This window comes from Micropterus salmoides, unplaced genomic scaffold (genome assembly GCF_014851395.1).
Source record: "Micropterus salmoides isolate LMB-PRFRI ecotype aquatic unplaced genomic scaffold, ASM1485139v1 Ms_hic_scaffold_16, whole genome shotgun sequence".
Classification (NCBI taxonomy): domain Eukaryota; kingdom Metazoa; phylum Chordata; class Actinopteri; order Centrarchiformes; family Centrarchidae; genus Micropterus; species Micropterus salmoides.
The window spans coordinates 1501228-1528850 of NW_024040707.1; the positions used below are offsets into that span (position 1 = coordinate 1501228).

At 42.2% G+C, this 27623-nt stretch overlaps 1 protein-coding gene across 4 annotated transcripts; it reads left to right on the top strand.

Moving 5' to 3' along the window:
- Nucleotides 1-27521, top strand: tfe3a (transcription factor binding to IGHM enhancer 3a). Of its 4 annotated transcripts, none has more exons than XM_038722667.1 (12): nucleotides 1-371; nucleotides 6135-6233; nucleotides 6605-6670; nucleotides 6798-6960; nucleotides 8224-8427; nucleotides 10835-10933; nucleotides 18832-18906; nucleotides 19013-19160; nucleotides 21540-21596; nucleotides 22080-22155; nucleotides 23326-23473; nucleotides 23733-27521. In XM_038722667.1, exons 1-12 carry the CDS (start codon nucleotides 229-231, stop codon nucleotides 24126-24128), a joined length of 1674 nt encoding a protein of 557 aa, XP_038578595.1. In that variant the 5' UTR covers nucleotides 1-228; the 3' UTR covers nucleotides 24129-27521. The 4 variants fall into 4 exon arrangements, with proteins under 4 accessions (XP_038578595.1, XP_038578596.1, XP_038578597.1 ...); XM_038722668.1 differs by having other exon boundaries at nucleotides 2-371; nucleotides 19013-19133; XM_038722669.1 differs by lacking the exon at nucleotides 18832-18906 and having other exon boundaries at nucleotides 4-371.
- Nucleotides 27522-27623: the final 102 nt, after the last annotated feature.

Consider the following 27623-nt stretch of genomic DNA (forward strand, 5'->3'; position numbering starts at 1 on the left):
CCCAGCTGTCTGGACCAGTGTGCAGGCTGCCCAGGTACCGTTCAGCCACTCAGAGGACTCGAACCTGGTCTCAGAGTTCCTCCTGCCCTGCACAGGTCCAGGTTCACATCAGCGTTGGACAGAAACTTGCAGCTGCTGTGATTTCACCTTTGAGACTTGGATCCCGCGGTGGCTGCTGGGAAGCAAAGCGCCTCACCTTTGGGTTAAAACGTCTTTATCTCTGCTGAAATGTCAGCCGTCAGTTCGGACCAGACCCAGACCGGAGAGCAAAACCGAACCGGGGTCGAGCTAGAGCAGCAGGACGCCGGGATCCTGCAGCCGCAGACCGTGTTTGTCATCCTGGACTCGGCTGAAACCCTCAACCTGGTCCGGTGAGTGCGGAAGTTTTCTGGGGAAAACCGCTATTGCTGCTGCGGTGAGAACCTCACGCCAAACTCCGTTCAAAAATCTCCGATTTTAAATCCGCTGTGCTCATAGGTACAAAGACATATGTAGCTGAAAATGACTGAATATATCTGCCAGATCTGTAGTGTCTACTGGTACAATCGGTGTATAAATTACACACCAAACGCGTTACTTTAATAACATATTAATAAGAAAACACGTTTTCATTCATTGCGTTTGCAGCTGAGATGAACACCAGTTACAAAACTTATTTGAATAGGTTTTGCTATGTGCCTCCGATCGATGCCGAGTAGTATTATAGTTCGTAAAGATGAAGGGAAACGCTTCTCACACACACATCTTGTTTGTAAGACTGCTAAATTAGCGGAGGAGCAGCTTCTATTTAAATTTTCGAATGAAGTTTGGCGTAACGGACTCATGTCTCGCAGACTTAACGTTACAGAACAGGTCATGTTAGTAGCTCTGCTGGCTGTAAGTCAGCTGAACAAAGTAACAACATGCACATGTTTTAAAAGTCACTTAATAACGCGAAAGATGACATGAAACCTTCATACATTTATACATCTCAGTTATTTATTAGACTTCTGTCTCAGTGAGCGGATATTCAAAACAAGTATCAGTTATTTAGGTAGAACTTTCACTAATAGAATTCTTGGTGTACAGGATCTGAGCCGAATTGAAACGCATTTACTAAATATTCAAACTGTATCCCAGTCTTGTTTTGGGACGTTAGCTATTTTTTCTGATGGGCAAGTAAACTTTAAATTGCAATAGTTATGAATGGAGTTTGGTGTGTTGTGCTCTTCTGGCACCGTGTTTTGATAACCATGATGATGACCTGTCTGGGACTTTTGTCTGCAGGTTGTTGTTGTTACTGTCTGACCTTTGACCCCTGATACACACACACACACACACACACACACACACACACACGGCGGCTGGTCTTCTCATGTATTTTCCCAGGGGAACCTGAGAGACAGTCAGGCAGAGCGACAGGCTCAGTCTAGTCCTCTTGGATGTCGTCCACCCCCCACACACAAACAATAATTAATGTTTCTGGTGAGTCAGAAAGCAAAAGTAAAAGCAAGAAGAGGAGGTGTCTCTGCTCGGGGTGTGTGTGGGGGTGAAGATGTTTTTCCTCTTTTCACTTCAACTGTTTCCAGATGTTTTTAAACCAGAAACACAACCTCTGCTTGTTTTAACAGCAACATTTTTCTTTTTACAGCGTGGGCTGTGTGTTTGGCCGCGTCCCATTTAGAAGCCAGCAGCCCCCCCCCCCGTTAGTTTGTGTACTACCGTTTTGAAGCCTCCAGTTTGGCATTTTGGCCGTCGCCATCTTGGTTTTTTGGAACCAGACGTGACCATATTTGGACTAGCTTGGTTAGCAGTGCTGGACAGTAGCGCCGTTACTAGTTTATCTACATTTCTCAGTAGCTTGGTGGCAGCGTTGAGGTTTTCTGGATCGAATAGCTTTTCAGTAACGAAGCTCTTTTATTGGCCGAGTAGCGCGGTAGCTTCCACACACGCTCCATTTCCCCAAACCTTTCTGAAGGAGCAGTAAGAATAAAGACACGTGTGACTGAGTTTGCTTTCTACTGTGATAGTTATTGTAACACCTCTTGTGAGAAGGATCAGGGTCCAGCTAAATATAAAATATAAAAAAATTCAAAGTAGCTTAGATGTAACTGAGCTACTTTTGCCACGTTGTTGTAGCTTAGCTTGCTACATTTCACTGGGGGCAGTTTCTGTGTAGTGAAGCTTCATTTAATGTAGAGTAGCTAGTAGCTTAGCTCACTACATTTTCCAAGTAGCTAGCCCAACACTCTTGGTTAGCATGTTGCATCTGTAATTCACGCTAACTGTGATATTAGCTGGGATGCTAATTGTAGCTAGCAACCAACAGGCTTAAAACGTACTTACACACAGAGCAGCGGATACGAGTAGCAACTTGTCAGTCACCTTGTAGCCCCGCCCTAAAGCGTCCCCTGCTTTCTGGTCTACTTTCCCTCCGTGGGCCACCGACGAGCCTTTGTGCGAAATTCAACGGTTTTCCTTTTTATGATAAACGACACTTTTGTTTAGTTTACTAACTCCTTAAAGGCAGTTTTTTAACTTGTCTCGACCAATATGAAAGATATTATGGTGATAACATGTTTAGACGGTCGTCCTGACGGACGCCACAGACAAGGAAATCTGTTCAAAGTGTCCAAAACGTCCTCAGAGACTCGATTCAGGGATAAAAACATCTCCAAAGTATAACGGTTGTCTCTGTCGTTCACGCTGAAGATGTAACGCTGTTTAAATGCTTTGAACGACGTGTCTGAGACTTACAGCTGAGGTGTCCGTCACTGTAATTTCCCACTGCACCTAAACGCTGCAGCGTCTGAAAACTGCTGAGTCAGTTTGACTGACGGTAAATAAAGACATTTTTTACAGTGTGGGAGGAGGAGGAGGCGTGTGTGTGCGTGGGCGAAGGGAAATGACTCAGCAGAAACACACACACACGCACGCACACACACACACATGCGCACACACACGCACGCACACACACACACACACAGGAAGTGGGATTGAAAGCAGTTAAACAGCTGACAGATGTTGTTCCTCCTCCACATTCTTCTTCTCTGGTGTTCAATATCAACATTTAAGTGTTTCCATCAGCAGCTGCAAACATCTGTCTCTCTCTGTGTGATGACGCCATCTGGAGGACGTTAGAGGAACTGCAGCGAGACGCGTGGCAGTTAGACGCAGCTGATTGGTTCACCTCAATTCAAACAGCTTTATTGGCACGAACACTAACATGTTGTTTCCAAAGCAGGACACATATATGACTTATTAAAGGCGTCACATGTGCAGGTTTGTTACTGATGCAGTTCGTTCTCTGATTGCTGTATTATCCAGTGCAACACACTTTGGGTGGCGATGGAGCAGTGGATAAGACACTCGCCTTTGGTGTGAGAGACCTTGGTTCGATTCCCAGTGCGGGCAGGAAACTTAACCCCTCGTTGCTCCAGCGACCTCTGACATACATGGCAATTGTGAGGCTTCGGATTACAAAATGAGCTAAATGAGTAAATGTTCGGGCGGATGGGGCTCAGAGGGTAGAGCTGTTGTCTACTACCCGGAAGGTCAGTGGTTCGATCCCCGGCTCCCCCATGTCGAAGTATCCTTGGTCAATATACTGAACCCTAAATTGTTCCTGAGGCTCTGCCATTAGTGTATGAATATATGCGAACGAAAGGTGGTGGGCGTAGCCGCCGTGACCTCACCTGTTGGTTTGTGACGTAGCGTTTTGAAGCCTCCAGTTTGAGAAGGGTCCAGCTGTGATGGAAGTTGACGGGAGTTGAACTTCATCCCAGAAGACACCGCGCACAAAACGCAATGGTGTTTATCTCTGCCGCTCGGCCGACGCAGAGACGTTAAATAAGATAGGATGTACATTATGCTTTAATATTTACTATACTATAAATATAGCATAGTGTAATACGTTCATTATGCTATAATTATATAGTATACTAAACCGTAATTCCCTGTTATTGTTTGGAGAGATGAATCACGTGACCGTGTGGTCAAAGAGTGTCTAAACACTTTTTTAACGGCCTTTAAACCGCAACATACAGTCTGACTTTCAAAAGGTGGCATAGGAAAACAAAATAAAAAGGCAGCTGGAGGTTTTTAAATTGAATCTTGAGTTAATCTCATAAAAAGAGCTTTAGCCAAAACCACTCCTTGTCACACTATGTGCCTGTCTGCGCTGCTTAGTTTAGCTCTCTGTGAGTTTTGTTTATTTGGTCAGTTCTGTATCTGTTTAGCTTTGTTTATTATTTTATTCATCCGCGGGTTTTAGTTTACTTAGTATCTGTTTTCATGGGTTTGGTTTTGGGTTCTGTGTTTCTATAAGTTTGTCATGTTTAGGGTTTTGTAGTTTTATTTAGTCTTTTGTTCATTCGCACGTTTAAGTTTTCTTAGTATTTGTCTTGTCTTTCATCTTAGTTCTTAGTCTTATGGTTTAGTTTATGTTCAGTGTTTTTCCTGGTCTGTGTACTTCTGTGTTTTCTTTTGGTCTGTGTCTTAGTCCTTAGTCTCATGTCTCCATGTTGGTGTATTCCTGATCCCCGTTTGGTCCGGTCTCTGTTCCCTGCCCTGGTTTTGTTCTGTTATGCAGTTGTTTCCCGTTCTCCTGTTTTACTTTGTGTTTTCCATATGCTTTACTTCCCGTTTTGTTTTGTAATGTTCTGTTCTCTTGTGTCGTTGTCTAGCTTTGAGTACCTGATGGGTTTCAGCTGTGCTTCCCTCCCTGCTCTGTGTATATATTGTCCTCAGTTGTGTTTGTGTTTGTGACGTCCTTGTCAATGATTGTTCTGTCCTGTACCTTAGTTCCTGGATTACCTTTGCATCTGTTTGGATCTCAGTTCTGGCCGTCGCCATGTTTTTTTTTTGGAAACAGACGTGACCATATTTAGACGAGAGGGTGGAGCTAGCTAACTTGGTTAGCAAAGTGCATCTGTAATTCACTTTAACTGTGATATTAGCTGGGATGCTAATTTTGGCTAGCGACAAACAGGCTTAAAACTAAACGTACTTACTGAAAAATGACCAGACGATTCCTGATGAGCTTTTTCAGCGGCGCTGGTTAAACAGAGCAGCAGATACGAGTCGCCTCTACAGAGAGCCTAAGTGACTCGCTTCCGGCCCATGGGGCCTTATTTCAGGAAAAATAGTAGCGTAGTCAACGGTGAGAGATTTTTTGATCTTGTTTGAACTGAATCAAACACATGATGTTTGTCAATTTAAAAGATAATTTTGTCAGGAAAGTTGCAGTTTTTTGTAAAACAGTAAAGTAACATGTCGTTTTGTGTGAAAACCACTGAATGAGCTACATCTCTCGTCTTGCACAATATACGTCACCAACATGTGACCGTGGTAATGCTAGCTAACGTTCATTGCTTGGTTGCTGCTAATTAGAACTTAGCTAGGTTCCACGCAGAAATATATCTCACCTGATGTGTTTAATCCAACGTCCTTTTTTCGCATCATCTTTTCATGTAAGTTTTTTTGACGTTAGCTTCAGTAACTTAGCTTCTGTCATTGAGAGAAAAAGTTACGATGTCAATTACGCGACTTTTGGGTTTGCGTTCTTTGTAATTATGTATTTTAACAGTTTTACATCAAACATGCATCATGTTTATTTTAAATTGACCATCATCATGTGTGATTCAGAGCACAATTCAAACGTGATAAAAAAATTAGTTGTCTCTTGCTGTTGACTACAGTACATATTTTAAGGTCCCATGGTGGTCCACCGGTAGGGGAGGGACTTAGGCTCTCTATCCTGATTGACAGGTCGCCATGGTAGCGACTTGTCAATCAGCTTGTAGCCCCGCCCTAAAGCCTCCCCTGCTTCCTGGTCTCTGTTCCTCTAAACGGGACCATAATTTACTAAATGAACATCATGCTGTGTTGAAGAAGACTTGAAACTAGCGACTGAGACCATAAACTCATCAGGAAAGTGTTTACTGAGGGAATAAATCAGCTGACAAGTAGAAACATTTTCTCAGAGACTTCTATACAATCACACTTCTTTCTGCAGCCGCTGGAGAGGACGCAGCTTTAAGGAGCTTCACTTTCAGACCCGGAGGTTTCTGCTTGGTGTGAATGTGACGTAATGTAAAGAGCTGTTATACAAGTACAGAGCATTTACTAACATTTATACAACTTAATACTTTCAGGGTGGAGTCTGGTATCGTCGCTGACATCGAGGTCGACAGTTTGCTGCCGTCTGACTGCGACACATTCTACCAGATCAAGAGTCAGCCGATCGGCATCAGGTAACGCTTGCAGCCTCCTTGAGCACCTGAAAACCTCAGACAGTTTTAGTATTTACATGTTGTGTTTCGGTGCTGCAGCTGCTGGAATTAATAAAAGTTATTAAACTATAAATGCACACTGAACACACCTGAACTGGTTCCTGCCTCTGCTTATTTTATTTCTTTAAAGGCTTAAGAGACAAAAACAAGTTCATATCTGCAGAATATTAGTCCTCTAATTATCCGACTGATGCACACTGGAGGATAATTGGGTGACGATCAGTTCCAGGAAACACTGACCAATCAATGAGCTGCTCCTGGCTGAAAACTGACTGGATATAATGATGATGATGTCATTAACTTGACTAACAGGAAGCTGTCTCTCTCTTTAGTACATCAGTAGCAGCTCCCTCCTCTTCGTCATCTTCATCCTCACTGCCGTCAACCATGTCCTCCAGGTAAACACACACCTGCCCATCATTATGTCTCAGTCTTTCCCTCTCTCTGTCCTCCGGCTGGACCGCAGTCAGAAACGCTGATGTTAACCTGCTCCTCCTCCTCTCCTCCTCTGTTCTCCTCCTGCAGGGTTTTGATGCGTCAGGATCTGATGCGTCAGCAGGCTCGGGAGGAGGAGCAGAAGGAGGCGCAGCAGCAGCTCCTTCGCTCGGCCGACTTGTCCTCCCCCATCTCTGTCTCTTTGTCCTCCTCCTGCAGACCTCCTGCTCAGGTCCCTGTGGAGGTGCTGAAGGTACGAGGAGGAGGAGGGAGTTAATTAAGGGACAGAAGTGAAGATGAGTCTTCAAAAAAGTTTCTAAAAAACTTTATTTTTAGTAATCCGATGTTCAGAGAGTGGAAGTCATGACAGGGCGTTAAATAAATAAATACAGTGCTTGAAGTGTGGCGGTACGCAGTAATGTTACCTCGACATTTTACTCTTTGGCATACTGGGACTTCCCCCAAGCTGCCGGTCTCCTCTGCCCTCTCCATTTCAGGTTCTCTGAGCGCTACGTGACGCTCACTTGTTCCCGTTCTCCGTTCCCGCCTGCCTGCTAATCTCTGTCAGCTCGTCAATGTCAGTTTTAGTAAACCGACCAACCACAGCACAGATAGGTGTCATTTACACCGAGGACGCTGGGGACAGGACAGAGTCAGAATGTCTCCCATCACTTTTTGAAAGCTTTTGTTAAATATGTTCTGGAAAAACAGCAACAAGAAATGTTAAATAACAAATGAAACGATGCACAATAAGAAAACGCGCAATGCAACTGAAATATAGAAGAAAGAAATGTGCATTGTCCAAAAAAGTAACTTAAGCTAAAACGAGCTGCTGATTACTGCATTATATTCCATTATATTTATATATTTATAAATTGTCACCTGCCAGCTCAATTTTGTTTCCCTCCATATAAATAAAGACATTTCCACCATAAATCGGTGCATAAAATGTCTCCAGATTGCAGGAAAGTAAGTATTTAATGCTCAAAGTCTTCGGCGGGAGGACCCCCAGACCCCCCACTGATATACTTCAGCATTGAATATTTATTCAAAATACTGTTAAAATATCTTCTCGTCTTGTTTTCGTGACCCGAGTGTGTCGTCACACCCCTAATCTGAGCCCTTATGTCTCCACCACTTCACAACACAAAGTGATGCCCCAATCAGCAAACTGTTGAAATGTTGAACTCGTTGTATGAATGCATGAATGTTTATGATTATGATAAGTTAGTACTGAGCAATAGCAAATCAGAGAATGACCGCCATGTAGAGCATTTTTCTTGCACAATAATTTAATGAATGACAACAACCCACAAAAATTAAACGACTGTTTTGTCCAACTGGAATTAATATTGTAGCCTATACTATTTTCTGAAATTACAATAATTACACTAAAATTAGCCCTAATCGAACCTTATGGAAGGGAGTACTGGCACCTAATCTTTCCCACTTCAAGCACTGAAGAAATATATTTAAATAAATCCGTACTGAATCCTTCTCCCTGTGTGTCTCTCAGGTGCAGACTCACCTGGAGAACCCGACCAGGTATCACATCCAGCAGGCTCAAAGGCAGCAGGTGCGTCAGTATCTCTCCACTACGCAGACCGCCATCACCACCAAGACAACCAATGAGAAGCCAGCTGGACCGTCACCAGGCCACTCCCCCTACCTGGGCTCTGCCCCCAAACTACAGCCTGCAGACAACAGCAACAAAATACAGGTAAATACATATACATTTTAAATATGTACATAATACTGTGTGTGTGTGTGTGTGTGTGTGTGTCACACACACATATATATATACAGTGAGGAAAATAAGTATTTGAACACCCTGCTATTCTGCAAGTTCTCCCACTTAGAAATCATGGAGGGGTCTGAAATTGTCATCGTAGGTGCATGTCCACTGTGAGAGACATAATCTAAAAAAAATACTCCAGAAATCACAATGTATGATTTTTTAACTATTTATTTGTATGATACAGCTGCAAATAAGTATTTGAACACCTGAGAAAATCAATGTTAATATTTGGTACAGTAGCCTTTGTTTGCAATTACAGAGGTCAAACGTTTCCTGTAGTTTTTCACCAGGTTTGCACTGCAGGAGGGATTTTGGCCCACTCCTCCACACAGATCTTCTCTAGATCAGTCAGGTTTCTGGGCTGTCGCTGAGAAACACGGAGTTTGAGCTCCCTCCAAAGATTCTCTATTGGGTTTAGGTCTGGAGACTGGCTAGGCCACGCCAGAACCTTGATATGCTTCTTACAGAGCCGCTCCTTGGTTATCCTGGCTGTGTGCTTCGGGTCATTGTCATGTTGGAAGACCCGGCCTCGACCCATCTTCAATGCTCTAACTGAGGGAAGGAGGTTGTTCCCCAAAATCTGGCAATCCATGGCCCCGGTCCTCCTCTCCTTAATACAGTGCAGTCGCCCTGTCCCATGTGCAGAAACACACCCCCAAAGCATGATGCTACCACCCCCATGCTTCACAGGAGGGATGGTGTTCTTGGGATGGTACTCATCATTCTTCTTCCTCCAAACACAGTTAGTGGAATTATGACCAAAAACTTCTATTTTGGTCTCATCTGACCACATGACTTTCTCCCATAACTCCTCTGGATCATCCAAATGGTCGTTGGCAAACTGAAGACGGGCCTTGACATGTGCTGGTTTAAGCAGGGGAACCTTCCGTGCCATGCGTGATTTCAAACCATGACGTCTTAGTGTATTACCAACAGTAACCTTGGAAACGGTGGTCCCAGCTCTTTCCAGGTCATTGACCAGCTCCTCCCGTGTAGTTCTGGGCTGATTTCTCACCTTTCTTAGGATCATTGAGACCCCACGAGGTGAGATCTTGCATGGAGCCCCAGTCCGAGGGAGATTGACAGTCATGTTTAGCTTCTTCCATTTTCTAATGATTGCTCCAACAGTGGACCTTTTTTCACCAAGCTGCTTGGCAATTTCCCCGTAGCCCTTTCCAGCCTTGTGGAGATGTACAATTTTGTCTCTAGTGTCTTTGGACAGCTCTTTGGTCTTGGCCATGTTAGTAGTTGGATTCTTACTGATTGTATGGGGTGGACAGGTGTCTTTATGCAGCTATCGACCTCAAACAGGTGCATCTAATTCAGGATAATAATGGAGTGGAGGTGGACATTTTGAAGGCAGACTAACAGGTCTTTGAGAGTCAGAATTCTAGCTGATAGACACGTGTTCAAATACTTATTTGCAGCTGTATCATACAAATAAATAGTTAAAAAATCATACATTGTGATTTCTGGATTTTTTTTTTAGATTATGTCTCTCACAGTGGACATGCACCTACGATGACAATTTCAGGCCCTCCATGATTTCTAAGTGGGAGAACTTGCAAAATAGCAGGGTGTTCAAATACTTATTTTCCTCACTGTATGTATATATATATATATATATATATATATATATATATATATATATAAACACACCCTCCTGATATTTAAACTTCATCAGTTTTTAGTGAACTCAGCAGCTTCAGTTCTTCCTGCCTGGGTCACAGTTTGCTGAATCAGCTGTTGGATGATCTGAGTCAGATGAATCAAACAGGTTTTTCTGTTTCATGCAACTGAACAGACAGAATCTGTCTGTTTAAACATGTAACACCTCACACACACCAGCAGCTGTTTCATACATTTGATTTTAAACAGCCTTATATTTGTTATAATTGTGCAACAAACACACACAGGAAACATCAGGGTGTCCCAAATCCACCGAAACACAAACCTCCAGGGGTTAATTTGTTCATACTGAGAAAACACAGACCCTTAATGTGTTCTGCACATGACCATGGGACGACCACATCAACACAGCCGGTAACTAGTCATGTTACATGTACCTCAGCGACTCACCTGAACAGATGTAAGGGGTCACATGACAACATTTGACATCAGAATAGATGTGGATCAGTCCAGAGAGCGGGCCAATCCACGGTGACGTGATGAAACAGCAGGATTTAATGTATAACCATGATTAACTCAATTAAAGTTGTGTTAATAATGTTATGTATGTGTGTGTTGTCTTAAGCTGTTCTAAACCAATTGACCCCTGTGGGGGGTTTGGTTGTTGACGTTTAAGTTGATCTGTGATTGGTTTATTCAGCTGGAAGAGACAGTCATTGATGACATCATCAGCCTGGAATCGAGTCTAAATGACGAGTTGGTGACGCTGATCGACTCTGGACTGCAGTTCGCCAACACGGTAACACACACACAGAAAACACACAGGAAATGCACAGATTAAATAAGTAAACGCAAAGCAAATGCACAAGAAACAGGAAATGCACATATAGCACGCAGGAAATGCACATATAACAAAAAGTAAACAAAGCAAATGAACAGGAAACACAGGGAATTCACATATAGCACACAGGAAATGCACTGATAACAAAAAGTAAACACAAAGCAAACGCACAGGAAACACAGGAAATGCACTGATAACAAAAAGTAAACACAAAGCAAACGCACAGGAAACACAGGAAATGCACATATAGCATGCAGGAAATGTACATATAGCACACAGGAAATGCACTGATAACAAAAAGGAAACACAAAGCATATGCACAGGAAACACAGGAAATGCACATATAGCACGCAGGAAATGCACATATAACAAAAAGTAAACAAAGCAAATGCACAGGAAACACAGGAAATTCACATATAGCACACAGGAAAAGCACTGATAACAAAAAGTAAACACAAAGCAAACGCACAGGAAACATAGGAAATGCACATATAACAAAAAGTAAACAAATCAAATGAACAGGAAACACAGGAAATGCACTGATAACAAAAAGTAAACAAAGCAAATGAACAGGAAACACAGGGAAGTCACATATAGCACACAGGAAATGCACTGATAACAAAAAGGAAACACAAAGCAAATGTACAGAAAACACAGGAAATGCACTGATAACAAAAAGGAAACACAAAGCATATGCACAGGAAACACAGGAAATGCACATATAGCACGCAGGAAATGCACATATAACAAAAAGTAAACAAAGCAAATGAACAGGAAACACAGGGAAGTCACATATAGCACACAGGAAAAGCACTGATAACAAAAAGTAAACACAAAGCAAACGCACAGGAAACATAGGAAATGCACATATAACAAAAAGTAAACAAATCAAATGAACAGGAAACACAGGAAATGCACTGATAACAAAAAGTAAACAAAGCAAATGAACAGGAAACACAGGGAAGTCACATATAGCACACAGGAAATGCACTGATAACAAAAAGGAAACACAAAGCAAATGTACAGGAAACACAGGAAATGCACTGATAACAAAAAGGAAACACAAAGCATATGCACAGGAAACACAGGAAATGCACATATAGCACGCAGGAAATGCACATATAACAAAAAGTAAACAAAGCAAATGAACAGGAAACACAGGGAAGTCACATATAGCACACAGGAAATGCACTGATAACAAAAAGGAAACACAAAGCAAATGTACAGGAAACACAGGAAATGCACTGATAACAAAAAGGAAACACAAAGCATATGCACAGGAAACACAGGAAATGCACATATAGCACGCAGGAAATGCACATATAACAAAAAGTAAACAAAGCAAATGCACAGGAAACACAGGAAATTCACATACAGCACACAGGAAAAGCACTGATAACAAAAAGTAAACACAAAGCAAACGCACAGGAAACATAGGAAATGCACATATAACAAAAAGTAAACAAAGCAAATGAACAGGAAACACAGGAAATGCACATAAAGCACGCAGGAAATGTACATATAGCACACAGGAAATGCACTGATAACAAAAAGGAAACACAAAGCATATGCACAGGAAACACAGGGAATTCACATATAGCACACAGGAAATGCACATATGGCACAGAGGAAATGCACTGATAACAAAAAGTAAACACAAAGCAAACGCACAGGAAACACAGAAAATGCACATATAGCATGCAGGAAATGTACATATAGCACACAGGAAATGCACTGATAACAAAAAGGAAACACAAAGCATATGCACAGGAAACACAGGAAATGCACATATAGCACGCAGGAAATGCACATATAACAAAAAGTAAACAAAGCAAATGCACAGGAAACACAGGAAATTCACATATAGCACACAGGAAAAGCACTGATAACAAAAAGTAAACACAAAGCAAACGCACAGGAAACACAGGAAATGCACATATAGCACGCAGGAAATGTACATATAGCACACAGGAAATGCACTGATAACAAAAAGTAAACACAAAGCAAACGCACAGGAAACACAGGAAATGCACATATAGCACACTGGAAATGTACATATAGCACACAGGAAATGCACTGATAACAAAAAGTAAACACAAAGCAAACGCACAGGAAACACAGGAAATGCACATATAGCACGCAGGAAATGCACATATAACAAAAAGTAAACACAGCAAATGCACAGGAAACACAGGGATTTCACATATAGCACACAGGAAATGCACATATGGCACAGAGGAAATGCACTGATAACAAAAAGTAAACACAAAGCAAACACACAGGAAACACAGAAAATGCACATATAGCACGCAGGAAATGCACATATAGCACACAGGAAATGCACATATAACAAAAAGTAAACACAAAGCAAATGCACAGGAAACACAGGAAATGCACATATAGCACACTGGAAATGTACATATAGCACACAGGAAATGCACTGATAACAAAAAGTAAACACAAAGCAAACGCACAGGAAACACAGAAAATGCACATATAGCACGCAGGAAATGTACATATAGCACACAGGAAATGCACTGATAACAAAAAGTAAACACAAAGCAAATGCACAGGAAACACAGGAAATGCACATATAGCACACTGGAAATGTACATATAGCACACAGGAAATGCACTGATAACAAAAAGTAAACACAAAGCAAACGCACAGGAAACACAGGAAATGCACATATAGCACACAGGAAATGCACAGATAACAAAAAGTAAACACAGCAAATGCACAGGAAACACAGGAAATGCACATATAGCACACAGGAAATGCACATATGGCACAGAGGAAATGCACTGATAACAAAAAGTAAACACAAAGCAAACGCACAGGAAACATAGGAAATGCACATATAGCACGCAGGAAATGTACATATAGCACACAGGAAATGCACATATAACAAAAAGGAAACACAAAGCATATGCACAGGAAACACAGGAAATGCACATATAGGACACTGGAAATGCAAAGATAACAAAAAGTAAACACAAAGCATATGCACAGGAAACACAGGAAATGCACATATAGAACGCAGGAAATGCACTGATAACAAAAAGGAAACACAAAGCAAATGCACAGGAAACACAGGAAATGCACATATAGCACACTGGAAATGTACATATAGCACACAGGAAATGCACTGATAACAAAAAGTAAACACAAAGCAAACGCACAGGAAACACAGGAAATGCACATATAGCACGCAGGAAATGCACATATAACAAAAAGTAAACACAGCAAATGCACAGGAAACACAGGGATTTCACATATAGCACACAGGAAATGCACATATGGCACAGAGGAAATGCACTGATAACAAAAAGTAAACACAAAGCAAACGCACAGGAAACATAGGAAATGCACATATAGCACGCAGGAAATGTACATATAGCACACAGGAAATGCACTGATAACAAAAAGGAAACACAAAGCATATGCACAGGAAACACAGGAAATGCACATATAGCACGCAGGAAATGCACATATAACAAAAAGTAAACACAAAGCAAATGCACAGGAAACACAGGAAATGCACATATAGGACACTGGAAATGCAAAGATAACAAAAAGGAAACACAAAGCATATGCACAGGAAACACAGGAAATGCACATATAGCACGCAGGAAATGCACATATAACAAAAAGTAAACAAAGCAAATGCACAGGAAACACAGGGAAGTCACATATAGCACACAGGAAATGTACTGATAACAAAAAGGAAACACAAAGCAAAGACACAGGAAACACAGAAAATGCACATATAACAAAAAGTAAACAAAGCATATGCACAGGAAACACAGGAAATGCACATATAGCACGCAGGAAATGCAAAGATAACAAAAAGTAAACAAAGCAAATGCACAGGAAACACAGGGAATTCACATATAACACACAGGAAATGCAAAGATAACAAAAAGTAAACACAAAGCATATGCACAGGAAACACAGGAAATGCACATATAGCGCGCAGGAAATGCAAAGATAACAAAAAGTAAACAAAGCAAATGCACAGGAAACACAGGAATTCACATATAACATACAGGAAATGCAAAGATAACAAAAAGTAAACACAAAGCATATGCACAGGAAACACAGGAAATGCACATATAACACACAGGAAATGCATATATGGCACAGAGGAAATGCACTGATAACAAAAAGTAAACACAAAGCAAACGCACAGGAAACATAGGAAATGCACATATAGCACGCAGGAAATGCACATATAACAAAAAGGAAACACAAAGCATATGCACAGGAAACACAGGAAATGCACATATAGCACACTGGAAATGCACTGATAACAAAAAGGAAACACAAAGCATATGCACAGGAAACACAGGAAATGCACTGATAACAAAAAGCAAACACAAAGCATATGCACAGGAAACACAGGAAATGCACTGATAACAAAAAGCAAACACAAAGCAAACGCACAGGAAACACAGGAAATGCACAGAATCTTGCGTGATCAAACATGATTTCCGACAAACATGGAGGCAGACTGTTGCTGTCAGCTGGTTGACCTTGTGTGTGCTATGTTTTGCACAGAAAAACATAAGTAGAGAATCAAACTGTGGATGAAGTCGAGGATGAGAAGAGGGAATCAGCAGGTTTACAATTACATTTTATAGAGCAGAAACACAACACGCTGGGGACGCTTCCTGCTCAGCTCGCTCTCATTGGATGCTGCAGATTTCTGATCAGAGGCTGACCAATTTCAAACATGTTTGATATTTAAATCTTTGATATTGAAATTGTAAATTTCGTATTTCAAAATCTGGCATCATCCGGTCCAGTCGTCGACCTTAAGATTCTGTGTGAAACACTACAGGAACATTTGAGCCGACCAGCCTCAAATCGGGAATGCCCGAACGATGGTAACAAAACCGTGGCGCAGCCTGGACTATCCGTGGTAAAAGTCCTGGCTTTGACCCGTTTGACCACCCCATCCTGCGCCCTTACATGGTCTTTGTCGCTATTTATAATACATCTTCTGACTTCCTTCGTTGCTTCAGTCGCAAAGCCTCTAGTGGTCGCAAAAACGTGAACATGGGTTTTTATAAGCTGTAAAATAATTCAATCAGAGCAGGACGGGCTGCTCTGATCTGATCCACAGCTCCTGAATCTAAAACTTTATTTGCCTCCTTTTTTATGAAATTGTGAACAAAATGACAAAGAGAGTGAAAATCTGTCTGATCAGAATATCAGCTCAGTTTCCCAGACTTGTTCCTCGTTTCTGCTGCTGTGGGCGGAGCCTTTGTGTGTGTGTGTGTGTGTGTGTGTGTGTGTGTGTGTGTGTTAGTGTTAGCATCAGTTTGTGTGTGGTTTTGTGTGTGTGTGGGTGTGTCAGCCAGATAAAAACCTCACTGGGAGGTTTTTTTGTTTCTTAAAGAGACGTTTCCTCATTTTTCAACAGTCGTCCGAACAGAAAGAGGAAGAGAAGCTGCTGCTGTGTGTGTGTTAGTGTGTATACCTTTATATAAATGTGTGTGTGTTGGTGTGAAATCAGAGAAGATGAGGATTTTAGTTTTACTGCCGGATCATGAGAAGAGGAGGATTAAATCAGAGGTAAAGAGTTTCTCTTGCTCCTTCAGGTCAGTTTGACCTCTGACCTCTAACCAGCTCTGTTCTGCAGAATAACTGTAACGTTACTACAGAGAGAGAACAGAGAAAATATAGTATTTATAAAGTATTTAGATCCTTCAGTTAAGTTAACTGATTAATTATCAACAAAAATGTAAAGAATCAAAAGTAAAAATACTGATAGAGCAGATTATTATTACAATTTAATGTTGATTTAGACACAGTTGGACTTTATTCTGCAACAATGCATCATGTTTTAAACACCGTACATGACTTTGACTGCAGATAAGTGATGTGGAGTAGAAGAAGAAAGTGTCAGGTTGGCCCTAAAGGGCCATGCTGTTGTTTTAGAGCACATTTATTTCAGTCTGAACCTGAAGAAAGAAAACATTCTGCTGATTGGTTATCCTGTCATAGGTGAAGAAGTGGGAACCAATGGCTGCTCAGTAAGAAAGTACATGAAAGAACACACAGATGTCTACCTGTTACAGGTGTGTGTGTGTGTGTGTGTGTGTGTGTGTTGTTATCATTTCGTCTGGTTTCCTGTTCGATCAGCAAATTCCAGTTTTTCTGGAGGAGCATGACTTCCGATCAGAGCTGTTAAATAAACAACAGATCTTACTGACAATAAAAACCTTTTTATTATCTTGTTGCTGCTGTTTAAATTCTCCTCAGACGCAAAAAAAAAAAGCACTGTAGAATGTTCTGGGTGTACACGTGTGTGTAAATAACTGTAATATATTGTTTTTTTTATTTATTTATTATTATAAGTTACCATAGTTTAATACACTTTTAATTATCTGTTAATTGTGTATGTAGCATGAAGGGGCTACACACTTTCATTTTGTTATCAAACCTTGTGTAATCATGATAACTAAACGACCTTGATCCTCGATCAATATCTCACAGTCCATTAGAGCTCAAAGTGCTACGCTGACACTAATAAAGGAAATGATCATTATGAGAAACAAATGGACAAACAGGATCAATACTGAACTTAGACATGAAATTTAGAAGCTTAAGAAATTAAAAAGTTGATAAAATTTGGACATTTACAAGAATACAGAAACAATAATAAGCTATTGACTGATCGCTGACACAGCAACACAATGCAGGTTTCACATAGATGTAAATGCTCCGTATTTGTATTTGCTCCTAACCAAGCGGGAACCTCCAGGTCTGAAAAGAGCCTTAAACCTGCGTCCTCTCTAACAGCCAGCAGGGGGCGACTCCAGCGGCTGCAGGAAGAAGTGTGATTGTATAGAAGTCTGTGAGAAAATGTTTCTACTTGTCAGCTGATTTATTCCCTCAGTAAACACTTTCCTGATGAGTTTCTGGTCTCAGTCGCTAGTTTCAAGTCTTCTTCAACACAGCGTGATGTTCATTTAGTAAATTATGGTCCCATTTAGAGGAACAGAGACCAGGAAGCAGGGGAGGCTTTAGGGCGGGGCTACAAGATGATTGACAAGTCGTTACCATGGCGACCTGTCAGGATAGAGGCGACTCGTATCTGCCACTCTGTGCACATTTAACCAGCGCCGCTGAAAAAGCTCATCAGGAGTCGGCTGGTCATTTTTCAGTTGGTATACAGTATCACAGTTAAAGTGAATTAACTAGCTCCGCCCTCTCGTCCAAATATGGTCACGTCCGGTTCCAACAAAACAAGATGGCGACGGTCAAAATGCTAAATTGGAGGCTTCAAAACGGTAGTCCACAAACCAGCGGGGGATGTGACTAACTCATAAATGTCTTAAGACCTGAGGCTCTTTCAGAACTCACTGAGATGTTTGTGTATATATATAAATATTGGATGAAATTCAGAGCCTCTATTACACCCACGGCCTCTTATTTATTTATATATATATAAGGGAGAAACTGACAAGAGTTCAGACACATTTACAAAATTTTACCTGAAACACGATGACGTAGCTTGAGCATGTTAACATTCATTGCTCTGTTTGATAATAACGATGGATGCATGAAGGTGAAGATGGTTCGACTGGCTGGTTGAGTCAGAGTCAATATTATATATTGTAAGAAGTTAAAGACGCTGAGGTTCTGCAGCCTGATTCAAACTGACTCGCTCTCTGGTTTAAAACATTGGTTCAGCAGCAGAGAGGAGAAGCTGCTGAGGCCTGAAACACTGAGAAATAAATTTATTTTAATACTTGAGAGTTTGAATTCAGGACTTTTGTTTCTCAGATGTTAGAATTCTGTTTTAGTGGCTTCTGTCTCTTAAAGTACCTCTGACCTCTGTGCAGCCGGTCAGAGATGCTGGGACATGCAGAGGGTTAGACAAGCTGAAGGTCGTTTATGAGCAGCAGAGAGAGAGCGAGGTAGGTCATCCTGCAGCCAATCACAGCGCAGCATCCTCTGGATATCCTCTTCAACCGTCTGATTGGTCACTTTCTTTGATTCTGTGCTCTGATTGGTCCATTCCAGCTGCCAGTGTCGGGGAACATGCTGGACGTGTACGGTGGCAGCGGAGGGATGGCCACGCCCACCATCAACGTTAGCAACAGTTGCCCCGCTGACCTGCACGCCGTCAAGACGGAGCTGAGCGGTGGGTGTCTCTCAGACTTCTACACTCGTGAGGAACTTTTTATTAACATCATTCACATTTTGAACTTTGAATATTTGTGGTATTTGTTTTGATTTTTTTGTTCAGGAATTAAACTCTTCACTTTTTCCCCCCGACTCCGATTATACTTTTTATATCCGGTTCTTATGGAGTTTTGGTTCATTCACCACTGAGCTTCTCAGCGCTCGGTGACCTTCATCCTCTTCCTCCTCGCTCATGTACCCGCCTTCGCCTTTACTAGAGGGGCGTCTCTGGGGACTCGTCTCTTATGGTGCTTTCAGACCAAAAATGAAGCGAGCGTTTGGGGAGCGATCTGCTTAAACAACGTGTATAAATACGCTACCAGTCAAAAGTTTTAGAACTCCGCCATGTTTGTAGTTCTTTTATAAATGTCGGTTCCAAAGTAAGCAGGAAAGTGGTCAAAGTTAAAAACACCGTTTACGTCACCAAAACAGACATTTTCAGATCTAAAATGAACAATTTAATGGACATTAAAGGAGTTTTGTTCATTATTTCACTGTCACCAGCTGCTCTGTCTTCCTTCATTAACATTATATATAATAAATCTAATATAGTACAAATAAAGCTGAATGTGTTTTAACAGGCTGTTCCAAGGTGTTTATTGTAGAAATGTGTCTCATTTCCTTCCACTGCTGCAGGCAAAGACAAAGTTTAGGTCAGAAAAACTGAGAAATAATGTAAATTTCAGAAATTTACAATTTTGAGGGATCAATAATGAGTTAACAACTTCAAATTATTCTGCAGCAGTGTGGGAGTGAACAAAACACCTTCATCTAATTGTTACTAACACCTGAAAATGTGTTTTGGTGACGTAAACGTTAACTTTGGCAGTTTGCCGCTAACTTTGGAACCATTTTGTACCAACTTATAATGATCAGAGTCTGTTTGCAGCCTGTTTGAACACAGTCCTGTCTCTACTTGTTTGTCAGTATTTATAACACGCAGTCTAGTAATTCTGATGAAGCTGATTAATTCTGATGTGACACCAGAGACTCATGTCAGTCACCAGGATTAGGATTAGTGTGCCCGGAGCTGCAGCCGTTGAAGTTGTAAATCTGTTCTTCTTCAGTTTGATGAGTCAACATCCCGACTTCCTCTGAACACCCGTATTTTCCCACATCATCAGTTCCCACTTCCTGTTCAGTCAACATGTTCTCCAAACTCATTCAGCTGTTTCTCTCTGTTCCAGCTTACAGAACAGACCACTTTTAAGTTTTTGTTTTACGTAACTGAGCAACTTTTAAACCGTCTGTTTTAAATCTTTCATGTTCGTCAGAAAACCAAACAGTCCCAGTAAGAAAGTCCCAAGAAAATGCGTGATGATAAAGATAGAGAAAAATAGAAATGCATGGGAAAAAATAGAATATTGTCAATATTTTAAACGACCCCCAACATTTCACAGATAATGTTTTCAGTGGAACTCCTGTCTTTTTAAGAGGAGCACAGCTGTAGTTTGCACCCTGTCTACAATCTCAACCATCAAACTCCAGCAACAGGAAATAACTTTACTCTTTTACTCACAGATTTATTTATCTGCTGCCGAAATGTTTCACGGTGTTGGTGAATTATTAAAAAACAAATGACCACTTAATTTCAGGTTAAAATGTGTGCGTGACTGAGATTGTAACGGGTATAATTATTAATGGGTGCGTTATATTCCTGCCTTACAGCAAAAAACTAAACATTACTATAATTGCATTACTTTTGTAACGTGTTACTCCAAACACTGGATTGGAACCAGTTACAAAAGACAAGTTTAGTTTCTGTTCCCACATTCAAAAACAAAATCTCCAACATATTTCCGTAAACCTGGAACTACTTCCTGTGACGACAGTTCATGAAACTGCTTCTTCTTCTCTTTGTCCCCTGGTGTTTTGCTCTTTATGTTGTGCTTTCTTCTGTGTTTAAATGAAGTCTGTTGTTTTTATGTTTGCTGCTTAATACCTGCTGTCCTGTGTGTTTGCTTGACGCTTGTTGGAATTATGTTGTTGATCTATGGTGTGCTTCTTCTTTGATTAAATCCCTACGTATGGAGATGGATCAGTGAACATGTGAGCTCAGGAGCAGATACGTTTTTTTAATGTCGTGCGTGAAAGTTCGTGTTTTTAACTTGTTTGATTTCGTTTAGAAGTTTCAGAAAAAGCCAGTAAGTGTGCCTTCATAAAGTCGTATTGAAACATCTGAAACAGCAGGAAGCTCTTTCAGTCTCACAGAAATTTTTGTTACAAAATGTTCCCACTTCCCAAAAAATATCCTCACATTTCAAAACGTCCCCGCAGCCCTGTGCGGAGTCACGGCAGCAGTGAAATGTCTGTACGAGGTTTGTGTTAAAGCAGAGAGCTCATGTTGTTGTTGTTGTTGTTGCAGATGTGGAGGCCAAAGCTCTGATCAAAGACAGACAAAAGAAAGACAACCACAATCTCAGTGAGTACTACAGTATTACTTCACTCATAACTGCCCAGTGATACTGGATTTAAAGGCTTGAGCTCTGTAGCAGGGCTGCAACTAACGATTATTTTTGATTCATTGTTTAGTCTATAAAATGTCAGAAAATTGTCTATCTCCCTGTGAGATGGAGTAGAAGTAGAAAATGACATGAAAAGAAATACTCAAGTACAAGTACCTCTAATTTGTACCTAAGTACACTACTTGAGAAAATGTACTTCATCACTCTCCATCACTGGAGAGAATCAGATCAAATATTAAAACTGTCATGGTGATTTGATTTTTGATGCTGCTGACAGTTTGATTTCTGTTTTTCAATCTCTGATTTCATCACTTTTCTCTTCCCGACGATCGGCTGCGGTTTCATTGCAACATTTTCCTGCAGGGTTCGAGTGAAACGTGAATGAACAGGAGCTCAGTCTTTAACCTGAAATAATCCTGCTGCTGCTGTGTGTGTTTCAGTTGAGAGGAGGAGAAGATTCAACATCAACGACCGGATCAAAGAACTCGGAGACCTCATCCCCAAATCCACCGACCCGTCAGTACACTCTGCATCCTCACACTGTAGTACTAATACTTTACATCAGCACACTGTCACAGTACTCGCATGTGCCACAGCACTAACTCCATCAGCTGTCGCTCCATTATTGATTGCGGTTAAGTTAACATCACTGAAACAAACACAAACATCATGATAGACATAAAAAACAGTGCTTTGAACAGAATATCAACAAGGGAACTCTTTATGATATGAATCACGATATATTGCAATACGATACATATTTCTCTACATAACTTACTGAAAATATTAAAATATAGCTGATAATATAATGTACATCACATTATAGTGAAAGGTGTTCAGTGACACAATGCTGTGCTGCCTTTACGTTGCATGCAGTCTCCACCTAGTGGTAGCTGTATTTTTAGGCCACTGGGAATTTTGAGTTTGAATTTACAATGTAAATGTAATGTACGTTGTACCCTATGCGTACCCTAAAGCGTACCCTACAGCGTAACCAAGATCATACCCTAAGCCGTATCCTACGTTGTACCCTACATTGTACCCTATGCGTACCCTACAGCGTAGACACAACGTACCCTAGAGCATACCCTACAGCATACATGACAGCGTACCCTAGGTGCATACCCTACAGCGTACATGACAGCGTACCCTAGGTGCATACCCTACAGCGTACATTAGAGCATACCTGACAGCGTACACGACAGCGTACACGACAGCGTACCCTAGAGCGTACCCAACAATGTACCCTAGAGCGTACATTAGAGCATACCTGACAGCGTACCCTAGCGCGTACACGACAGCGTACCCTAGAGCGTACCCAACAATGTACCCTACAGCGTACATTAGAGCATACCTGACAGCGTACCCTAGCGCGTACACGACAGCGTACCCTAGAGCGTACCCAACAATGTACCCCACAACGTACCCTACAACTTACCCTACAACGTACCCTACAGCGTAGACAAAATGTACCCTAGAGCATACCCTACAGCGTACATTAGAGCATACCCTACGGCATACACGACAGCGTACCCTACAGCGTACATGACAGTGTACCCTACAGTGTACACTAGAGCGTACCCTATACCGTGACGTCACTGCTCAGTGTGGTTACGTTAAACTGGAAATGTTTGGGTTTGACCTGAACATTAAACTGATATACTTGGCCTGTGATTGGTTGATCAGGGAGACGAGGTGGAACAAAGGAACCATCCTGAAGGCGTCGGTGGATTATATTCGCAAACTGCAGAAAGAGCAACAGAGAGCCCGAGAGATGGAGGAGAGACAGAGGAGGCTGGAGAACACCAACCACTCACTGCTGCTACGCATACAGGTGAGGAGGGGGAGGGGGGGACACTCTGATTGGTCCTGCTCCTCCAGGTAGGGGCAGGGTCGCATTGAGCTTTAAAACAGTTGTCTCACGGCTTTGTGGGCATTTTGATTTGGATATTGAATACTGATTGGTGCACAAAACTCTGTGACATCACCTTTCACTACCTGAGCCCCGCCTACTTGAACCTGTGAGGTCATGTGACATAACCAAAGCTGAAAGGCCGTTTGAACTCTGACTTCCTGTCTGTGTTGTGTTGCAGGAGTTGGAGCTGCAGGCTCGCCTCCACGCCTTCTCGTCCTCCTCCTCTTCACCCCTCCCCACCACCACCTCCTCCTCTTCCTCCCTGGACCCCCAGACTCTGCTCTCCCCCCAGCTGCCACACCTCTTCTCCTCCTCCTCCCCTTCCTCCTCACTGATGACACCCTCCCTGGGTCTGGACGCCCTGAGCTTCGTGGAGCTGGAAGACCCACAGGGGGCCGCCACCGTCTTCTCCCCCGACCTGATGTCCGACGTGGGGCTGACGGAGCTCCACGGCCTGGGAGACATCCTGATGGAGGAGGGGGGAGGCGGGGTGATGTCCGACCCACTGCTGTCCTGCGGCGCCTCGAAGACCAGCAGCAGGAGGAGCAGCTTCAGCATGGACGAGGACCTCTGATGACATCACCACACACACACACGGATCCTATTGGCCCAGAGCTGGAGGCAGGCCGCCGCCCAGCCGGGAGCGTTTTTACTTACTAAACTATTTTTAATCAGTGACATCTTTAAAACGCACACAAAGGTGACGTCACAGAGAACAGCGATATCCTCGGTTGAGTTCGGCGCCGTCTCATCTCAGTAATCACGAGCACAGAATCGCCAGACTGAGCAGATCGGAAGCTGATTGGCTGATGAAGAACAAACAGCTGACTGAGCTCCAGGTGTCTGCAGGTGATCAATAACTCTGCATCTGTTCAGCCAAATGTTTGAACGCGACTCGCTCCTCATCTGTTTTCAGTCAGCTGTTGTCGTTGTTATTATCCAATCAGTGACTTTCAGCAGCTGTATGCTCAACTGTGATTGATCCTCATCCCCGGCCCCACCCTCTCGTCTACATATGGTCACTTCTGGCTCCAGAAAACCAAGATGGCGACGGCCAAAATGCCAAACTCGAGGCTTCAGAACGGTAGAAGCGGCTGCGTCCACACCTGTGACTCTGCCGGCCAACTAAACATTTCATTTAAGAGATTTTACCGACAAAAAATTATGAAAAACCGCAATGAATGTGCAGAAAAAGCCTCGGCTGCTGATCTGCTGTTCACACCTGTACATAAATCTGTAATCGCTGTGCTGGAGATGTTTTACTGGAAGAGATCTGATCAGGTTCTTTTATTGTTTTCTGTTGGTTGTTTGAGCCTCAGAGGAAACGGAAGGGAAACGACCAAATTTACATTTGATGCTTTGTTTGATTGTGTGTCCTGTCAAACTCTAATGCTGTGTCTCCCTTCGGATATTTCCATGTGTGTGAGTTTTTGAGGTGGCGTACATGAACACGGCTGTTGTGCACTTACTGGAAATAACAATGGCAACATTTGACCACTTCTTCTTCTTAAATAACCGGATGGATCATCACCGCCAAATTAACTAATAAGCAAACTGATGGCTTCTATCCAACAACATACTTATGACTGCGCCACGGCTGCCAGAGCAAATCGCTGCCATTGTATTCAGTGCTTGTGCTCACACCTTGAAGCACCGCAGCGTGTCCCAGAAGTGGCGCTCTGCTCCGCTGCGCAGAGAATAGGCAGCCGGACAAGCAGCACAGAGCAGATGAGCCGGGCAGGAAGTCAGACACAGAAACGAGAGAAGAGAATCCGGTCGATTTTCAAAATAAAATACCTTGTACAGACTCCTGATCAACAATAAACCCAGTTAAAACCATGTTAGAAGCACAAAAATCAAGGACAACTTACCAAAATTCAATCTAAACAATTCAGTAAAATCAGGCTGGCAAAACGCTCTTATTCTGAAATTCTCCAAGTGGGAAATTTAGGCCTGCAGGGAACTGGGAGGAAACAGTTCACAGAGCGCTGTGATCGGTTGTAGAACACACAGAATGAAAAAGAAACAGCAAGTCAACAACATGGGGCAGGCTGAATGCTCCGCTTGTGAAACGCTTCCAGTGTGAGTTGACGCCGGGCTAAGGACGGGTCAAAACCGTGGCGCAGCTGTAACACTGCGCACACGCCGTCCGGGGTAACATTTATATGGTGCGGTTTTAACCGGAGTGACCCCTGCAGCTTCCATCCCCTTCTGCCAAGAAGTGAAGATGGCGACTTTTGCGAGCGAGAAGCGTCCAGCGTTCCTCAGCTTTTAGACGGCCAGCAGGGGGCGACTCCACCGGCTGCAGGAAGAAGTGTGATTGTATAGAAGTCTGAGAAAATTTTCTACTTCTCAGCTGATTTAATCCCTCAGTGCACACTTTCACACTTTCCTGGCCAGGAAGCAGGAGAGGCTTTAGGGCGGGGCTACAAGCTGATTGACAAGTCGCTACTATGGCGACCTGTCAATGAGGATAGAGGCGACTCGTATCCACTGCTCTGTGTACATTTAACCAGCGCAGCTGAAAAAGCTCATCAGGAATCGGCTTTATTTTATTTTAAGCCTGATTATTTGCCTAAAAAGCCCAAAATTAGCATCCCAGCTAATATAGCAGTTAACGAGAATTACAGTTGCAACTTGCTAACCTAGCTAGCTAGTGTAGGGTGACCAGACGTCCCCGTTTTCTGGGGACAGTCCCCGATTTTGGTGGCCTGTGAGCAGACAGGTGTCGTGGCGAAAAGCCGTCTGCGGTAGCGCGCGCAGCATGTTAAAGCTGTATCGCTGTATCGACTCTTTACAGCTGCTTTTATCTGGATCAAACAGACATAATGTGCAAACAGTTGTGGCCAAATGAGTGTTTGCAGTTTAAAGCGTAACCAGGCCTGACATTTACGTTATTATAGCCAATAATAGAAGCCTGTTGGTGCCGACACATTGTGTGTTTGGTAGACCTATGACTAATATCCTTGTTTATATTTGGAAAACGAAATGAAGCCAGTAACTAACATGACTTACCGCTGAGTTATATATATAAAATAAAGACAAGATCTCTTTTGCAATTATCCTTATGACTCAAAATTATTTAACTTGCTGTGTACCAACCAATCCAGTCCTTTCTACATGTTGAAATATGCATCCCTAATGCAGTATTCCACTTGCCAGAAAGAGACTTATTGACTCAAAATGACTTGATTTCATTCAGAAGAGTTATATTAGACAGATTATAAAACTGAAATTATCCCCCTTTTTTATTTCATAGATAATAACATTATATTTTTTAATGACATATTGACGATCAAACCAAAAATATCCCCAGTGTTCATTTCAGAAATCTGGTCACCTTAAGCTAGCGCCACACACTCGTCCAAATATGGTCAGGTCCAAACGGCGGCTACGTACGCTTCGGTTATACCGTCTGTGGTGTGAACGCACTTCTGCACTAAAATAGCAAAAGTAAGTATGGAAGGGCGCGAATTGAGACACAGCATAACTGAACAGTTGTTAGCTGTTAGCTGTTAGCTGTCATGTACAGGCCATTCAGTCAGTTAGCTGTAGCTGAACTGAGTGAATTCAGAGCTAACCGCTAGTTAGCCGGCTAGTTGCTCCTGTTATCGCTCTGTTAACTTCATGTAATTGAGATTTAAATGACATTTTAACAGCTGAAACATCGTCGGGGCAAAAGGAGATGATGTCCGTGATGTGATACAGTGATGGTTACTATCAGCTGAACTACAGATCCAACATGGCCGCCGGCTCAGCTGTCAGTCCTCAGATGAAAACTCCATAAAGGGATTTCTGTTTGTCTGTTATTGATTTTCTGACCTTCATGTTTCTCACCATGTTTACAGTTAGTTTAAAGTTTCTCTGCAGCATTAAGTCTCAGTATGATTCATGTTTGTTTTTAAAGATATTCTTTATTTCAGAGTCAAACCTTTATATAGAAATAAAGTCATTTAATAAAAACAGATTCAGTGTTTTACATGTTTTTTGTTTCCGCGACCTGTTTTTACAAATTTAAAATCAGGATAAACTCATTAAATATAAATATTAATTATTATATAAATGACCT